The sequence below is a fragment of the Tupaia chinensis genome, unplaced genomic scaffold, assembly GCF_000334495.1.
Source record: "Tupaia chinensis unplaced genomic scaffold, TupChi_1.0 Scaffold000168_1, whole genome shotgun sequence".
NCBI classification, from domain to species: domain Eukaryota; kingdom Metazoa; phylum Chordata; class Mammalia; order Scandentia; family Tupaiidae; genus Tupaia; species Tupaia belangeri.
Window position 1 is genome coordinate 3,026,692 of NW_006159643.1, and position 6,919 is coordinate 3,033,610.

The 6,919-nt window shown below is 41.7% G+C and overlaps 1 protein-coding gene across 1 annotated transcript in view; it reads left to right on the plus strand.

Moving 5' to 3' along the window:
• TRHDE (thyrotropin releasing hormone degrading enzyme) overlaps positions 1-6,919 on the plus strand; it is a 427,616-nt gene that overhangs the window by 750 nt on the left and 419,947 nt on the right. The window contains exon 2 of the mRNA XM_006146207.2: positions 3-361. Coding sequence (XP_006146269.1) covers positions 3-361 — 359 coding nt within the window. The remainder of the gene's footprint in view (positions 1-2; positions 362-6,919) is intronic.

The following is a 6,919-nucleotide window of genomic DNA, read 5'->3' on the forward strand; positions in this document are numbered from 1 at the left end:
GACTGTCGGGTCACCTCAAGCCGCTGCACTACAATCTGATGCTCACTGCCTTCATGGAGAACTTCACCTTCTCCGGGGAGGTCAACGTGGAGATCTCGTGCCGGAATGCCACCCGCTACGTCGTGCTGCACGCCTCGCGGGTGGCGGTGGAGAAGGTGCAGGTGGCGGAGGACCGCGCTGCTGGCGCTGTCCCAGTGGCGGGCTTTTTTCTGTATCCGCAAACCCAGGTCTTGGTGGTGGTGCTGAATAGGACCCTCGACGCGCAGAGAAATTACAACCTGAAGATTATCTACAACGCCCTGATCGAGAACGAGCTCCTGGGCTTCTTCCGCAGCTCCTACGTGCTCCACGCGGAGAGAAGGTACGGAGGGAGGCGGTGCCGCGCCGCCCCCCCCGGCCGGACGGCTCGGGCCGCCGGGCCGCGGACCCCTGGGGACCCAGCTTCTTACACCCGGGAAACCCGGAGGGGTGGGAAAGTAGCGAGGGCGGAACGGGACCCTCCTGTCTCCCTGGGCTAGCACAGCCTCCTGCTCCGCACACTCAACCCGCCGGTGGCTCTCTCTACTCTGGGCATTCCTACTTAGCCAGCGGGGCGCATGGCTCTTTCTCTAAAGGGTAACAATGTGCCAGAGTGACCAGAAAAGCTTGCCAAGTGACCACAGAGGGAAAATACCTGAGTGCCCAAGGCCAGGGCAGTGGCGCATCCATTAGGAGAGCTCCCTACTCCTCTCCCCTCCATTCCCACCTCCCCAGTCTGTGAGTAGTTCTCTGGCAGGCGCCAAGCAGAGGATGGGGTTTCGCTTCGTAAAGTTTTCCAAAAACGGCAAGGCAAGTTGAGATTCGGAGGGAAAAGAGCGTGACAGGCTGAGAGGGCGGAGACAGGGGTGGTGGCTGCTGTGGCCAAAGCCAGGGAAAAATGACCTGGTGGGAGCTGCCAGTTCTGTACTAACGCAGGGAGACTTCAGCTGCTTGTTCCTGAGTTGCTGCCTCAGGAAATGCCTAACCTAGGTGGAGAACAAGGAAAGCCCAGGACTAGTCTCCAATGCCTCGTTAGTGAGCGCTTTGGGCGCGATTTAGATTGGGGCAGTATTGTAGTTCCTGAGGGACGGTGGAACTTTTCGCCACTTGTTTAAAACTCTGACTTTGGAAACCGACAGAAGTGGGTTCAAATCCCCGCTGTTCTTGTAGCTGTGGTAAAGGTTTGAGAAAGGTGTTTAGGTTGCAAGATCCTGACCAAGACTACCCTCAGGGCTTATTGTACACCACTTATGAACTCAGTCCTAAGAGAATTCTCTGGGTAGATGCTCTAATCAGCCAGACATGTGTTACAGGTGGAGAGATGGAGGCATGAGGAAGTCATAATTTCATGCCAATCACAAAGTGAGCCTACAAAGCTGGGATTTAGACTCAAGTAGCTTGACTGCAGTGCTCATACATCAATTCTAACTTGGGGATACCAACCCAACTATTCTTGCAAGATTAGGGCAAATGTCCATGAGCGAATGCACTGCCAGTCACCTTGCCCTGAGCTTAGTATGGTGTATCCACCATCAATGTCAGCTGTCATGAGCATCTCATGTTAGTATGCTCTCGCACATGTTGTTGAATGAATAATAGTTGATTCTTGCTTTTGGGGTAGTGTGTTGCATTTCAAAAATTCAAATAATTAAGTGACTACAGGGCAGATGAACAACCAGAATGAATTTAGAAGTGAAATCAGTGGCTGTAGAATGGTAGGCAGATTGGAGATTGGTAGTAAGGCAGTGGCTCTCCTTACCTCAGGTGATTGTCACCACAGCCAGAAATTGAGGCTCAGGGCAGTCCAGAGCACTGGAAGTCAGCAGGTTTGTCAGTGGAAAGCTGGGACTCAAACTTTGTCTTTTGATCCCTGGACCAGCGTTCATGGTATTTGCAAACTTTCAGAAGAAGATATTGCATTAAAAGCTGGGAAAATTTCACTGTGTTATGGGAGTACAGAAAAGCTTTATTATTTGTAAAGTGCTACGAAGTAACCTCATGTAAATAAACTACTCCATGCTTTAGTTGTATGATAGTTAAAACCTCCTATAAGTAACTCCTAACATCAGATATGAATACTTTAAACCTCTTTCTACCACTTCCTCCATCCATGTTCTGAAGAATACAGATTAGAAGTGCTTTTAAAAGCCCACAATCATTTCAAATATGGGGGAAAAGGCATGGGAAGCAAATTTGCATCTTATGTTTAAAAACAAACTTGTTATGTCAAAATGTCAACAGTGGTAGTTGCATATCATTAGTGATAAATCTTACTGTGATTGAGATAAATACTCTAACATATCCTATTTTTTGAGCCATGCCAAAATATATTTGGCAGATCCGAGCTTGTTTTGGTCAGTGCTTTCAAATTAATAGAACTCTTAAGAAGACCAGATGTTTCTGCATGACCCATGACTGAGTTTCTGTACCCTAGTGCATATTTGTATTCAAACTCTCTTCTTCAGTTTTCCCCAAAGATGTAAATAACTTGGTTGAAAGTTTAACCTAGTGTACACATAGTTAAACTCTGCCTCCCAATAGGAGTGCAGGATTCAGATTTTTGGAGAGCCCAAGATGGTTTATTTTCAAACAGTATCTTTGAGAAAATCTCTGTTCCTTTATTCCCATTCCTCTTCAAAGCCAGAGTAAACCTGATAGTTTCTTGGGTGTTTCTATGGAGCTGATAAGGCAAAGAAACTTCACAATTACAACAACATTGCATATGTTAAACTTTTTTTTTTTTATTTTTTTTTAACTAAGGCTCCTGGGAGCACTTTTAGCCAGAGTAATATCAAGAACTCAACCAGGGTTAGACTTTTATTGGTGATGTTTCTGTCCCAAGAATGTAATGTAAATTGGTATTTTAAAACACACTTTCCAGAAGGACACAGGTATAGACTCTGAATTTTTATTTGATGAACAACTAAGTATCTTGGGTTTCGGTTAGTCATAATTTTTGCCAGTTTAATTTTAGAATAATTTCTGAAGTGAAAACAAATATTTAATCTACCAAAGGGAGTCAAAAGGAGTTACTTGAAATATTTAGAGCAACTGTATAGTTCAGCCCACTTTACTTAACCTATGTGGGAACAGTAACTTATTAACAGTGTCTCAGATTCTTCACCTCCCTCCTTAGAGATCCCAGAAAAAGAGTTTGAGTGAGGGCAGGAAAATTAGATTGCGCTAGGTGTTCTATGCCTTTGACACCTGGAAAGTTTTCTTCCCTACTAGCTGGATTTTATAGGGACCTTATTTATTTATTTATTTTTGGTTCCTACAGGGAAGACTTGCTTTTCCTGGTTTCCATAATGTAGTGGTTAGAAGACAAGAACCCCATTGAAGCCAAACGTTCCCCAACTTGAGGCAAATCCACTATTCTTGGTTATTTATTTTGCAAAGAGAGAAAAACTCATCTCTTATTGACTATTGAAAATAAATAAATTCTCTTAAAGTTGAAATGTTTACACACAGCAGTAAATTATCTCAATTAGGCAGAACAGAGATTCACTTTTCCTCATGTTGGTGTGCAGCAAGCAGATAAAAGGCGTATTTATGCCAGAGTTTCCTATAGGATGATATGCTTGCTTAGAATTAGGTAAAATATTCATTTACCTGAAGTAATTGCCGCTTTTGGGTAGCCAGATGGTGAGCACACCCATCTTCAAAGTAGGGTACCTTAATTTAGATCCAGATGGTTGGATTGAAAGAGAAAATTTACCCAAGGTAAATGAACATTTTATTCACTTTCAAAAGGGAGACTGTTTTTCTTTCACAAACTTTGATTGAGTCTACAACATGCCAAAGTGACAGAGGAACAGAATAAAAATAGAAGGTCTTTTTCTACAAAGGATTGTTTAGAGCAAAACCATGATCTCTGAGTAAAATGGGAAAATAATAATAGTGGTCTCAAAGAGAATTGAGGCCACTCGTTTAGAAAAATCTTGCAATCTTGGAGGGCATGGAGGGTTTTTATCCCTGGATGGGCATTTGCTCTTTGGCAGTATTAGTGTACACATGGTTTGATGCCTTGTATTTATTTATTTATTTTTTTGTGGAATGAATTAATCATTGTAATATGTAATAAAAACAAGAAAACTTCCACACTGTTTTTAGGTTGAAAGCAGCCTCATTTCTCCCATTTATTTTGGTGAACAGGTAGTATTATGTGAGCGAGTGGGAGTAGACAGCTCTTAGAACCTCTATCAAAGGCTCTGAGCGGAAAAATCTTTGAGAACCATTTATTTCTGTGAAAACTTAAAAAAAAATGATTCCTTAATAGACTTAGCTGTTCATTTGCCTGCCAGGCACACATGATCATATGGCTAACCTGAATTCAGTGTTAAATTTTGGTCATAATTTAAAAAGTCATCAGTAAACCAAATCTAGAAAAAAAAATATTATACACACACACACACACACACACACACACACACATAAAAGCTCTGATCATTTAATAATGATTGACCCATGGAGGAAATTTCATACAATTGGTGTTTGTCTCGGTGCCATGTGAATTGGTTGCCCTGGATGGTAATACAGTATGTTTGAAATAGTCAAATTAGTTCACATGTGCTTTTATTTATTCCGTGCAACTCCAAACACAGCCTGTCCACTCTGGATCGCTTTCAAACAAAGATCTTACCTGCCGTTGGATTTTCCAGTAGTTCTTGGACTTGCACAACATGTTTCTTTTCTTAATCTGATTTTTTTCAAGTATGTACGAGTTTGAGAACTATTGTTCAGGGTGATGATTCAGCCCTGTTTGAGGATGGCGATGTTTGATCAATATGATTACAAGAGTAGGACTCATCCCTCGAAGTATGACTTCAACAAATGATAAGAAAAAGTGAGGAAGAAATAATTTACCTTTAAAGTATACATGTTTTATAGTCTATAAGGAATAGCATTCCACCTTCCCCCCATCCCCATCCTCCCACCCCAGCAATGATAATTGTCCTTCATTCTATGTTCTTTACATCTTCCCAGAGTTACAGAAATGGCTAGGTTCCGTCAGAATTGTTCAAAGTCTAGTGCCATTCTTCTTTCTGCCATGAGAAAGTAGATATTCTGTCCCACAGATAGAGGCTGGATTAAAGTTGGCAAGGTTTTGTGAGGCTGAACTGGAATATAGGGCTCAGGTCTGTCCTCCCTCCTTCTAGGACAGTGGACTGGTGGGCCTGGCATTTACGGAGCTCTAACTTCAGTTGTGTAGGGATAGGGTAAATTGATTCCCCTTGAATGCACACCTAGGTTGACTTATTGTTGCAAGATGAAGTGTTTTTGTTTTTTTTCCTTTTCTAAGTTTATTTTCCCTCTTTTCCATGAGAAAGACAAAGAGAGAGAGAGAGAGAGAGAGAGAGAGAGAGAGAGAGAGAGAGAGAGAGAGAGAGAAAGAGAGAAAGAGAGAGAGAGAGAGAGAAATAGAGACAAGCATCCCCAAAAGGACATCATGCTGTGATCCATTCATTCTCAGCCAGCTGATCTGAGCACAGGCATACCTGTGTGTGTGCATCTAGCATGCACAGGAAGGTCCCAGGATGGGAACCCTAGACCCTCCCGTTATGGGTTCTGTTGCATTGCTGCACAACCACCTGGCCAGTGAAGCTTTAGTTAAGCTATTCAGCTCTTTCCTCATGATTGGATAACTCAAAACAAAACAACACAACACAACAACAGAGAATAGACAAAGAAAGAAGTTTTAAAATATCATTACTAGTTACTTTTTAGCTCTTTTAAGAGTAGATAGAAAACTTTTTTGGTTGTGTTGCTGAATGGGAAAGTGTGCATGTGTGTTTAGCATGTTCGTTCCCTTCCTTCTTGCCGGGATGTTGGAACCAGACTTTGGCTTTAGGTTCTGATTCTGTCATTTATTAGCTTTTTGGCATATACATTTCCTAATTGTCCTGTGTCTACTGTCCTCATCAGGAAAGTGGAGATAATGGTACTCTACTCTAGGGTTGCTGTGAGGGTTCCATGAACAATAAAGCACTTAGAACAGTGTCTGGCGGTGAGTTTTTCTTTGGTTATTAAATATTGTATTATTCCATGGCTGGTACAGGTCACCTAATACCAGTAGCCTTGCTTTTGGGGTTCCCCTTGCTGGAAAATCATTGGGAGAATACTCACTGTGGACATTCCTTCAGCTGCTGTTTGTTTTACCTCTGACCAAAGTTCAAAAGATGGAGAGGGAAAGGAGAAGAGTAGGAGGGAGATGCTGCATGGAGTCCTCACAGCAAGAAGAAGAGAGGGAAAAGAAAAACTGTGGTATTTTACAGCTTGAGAGATCTCAAACTTGGATCAGACACTGTAAGATGGAGAGGGCTGAGTCATCTGAAAGACTGGAGAAAGCAAAAGAGACAACAGAACTCTCTGATTATGGCCAGGTTCTCCATCAGCAGTGAGACTAATAGGTAGGGTCAGAAAGGTCAGGAGGTGGGCAGTTCCTCAAGAAGAAAAACACTAAGTACCAAGGAAAAGGTGTATCAGTCATCTGCTATTGTTCACAAGATTTTATGTGAGTTTTGACAGTGGCAGTACTTTATAATACTTACATAATGCTTTGCCTCTTTCCGATACAAATCAAGTGAATCTCAATACTAATTTTATTCAGTCTTGGGAAAACCAGATAATATAATCTGGGAAAGTAATTTTAGAGTATTCATAATGCTCTTCATGAATGGTGATCAAGTACATGGCACTAATTTTTGATATGCGTATTTAGTACATAAATGGGAAAACAATTGTGAATATTATGCTCTGTTTTTTATAACATAATTATTCACATATGTACCACTTCCTACACACATATTGCTGCCATTATTGAATTATGTTTTTAGTTTACTTGAATGGTTATTTTTTTTAAAAATAGGCAACACGCTTGCTTATAGCATTGAATATTCAG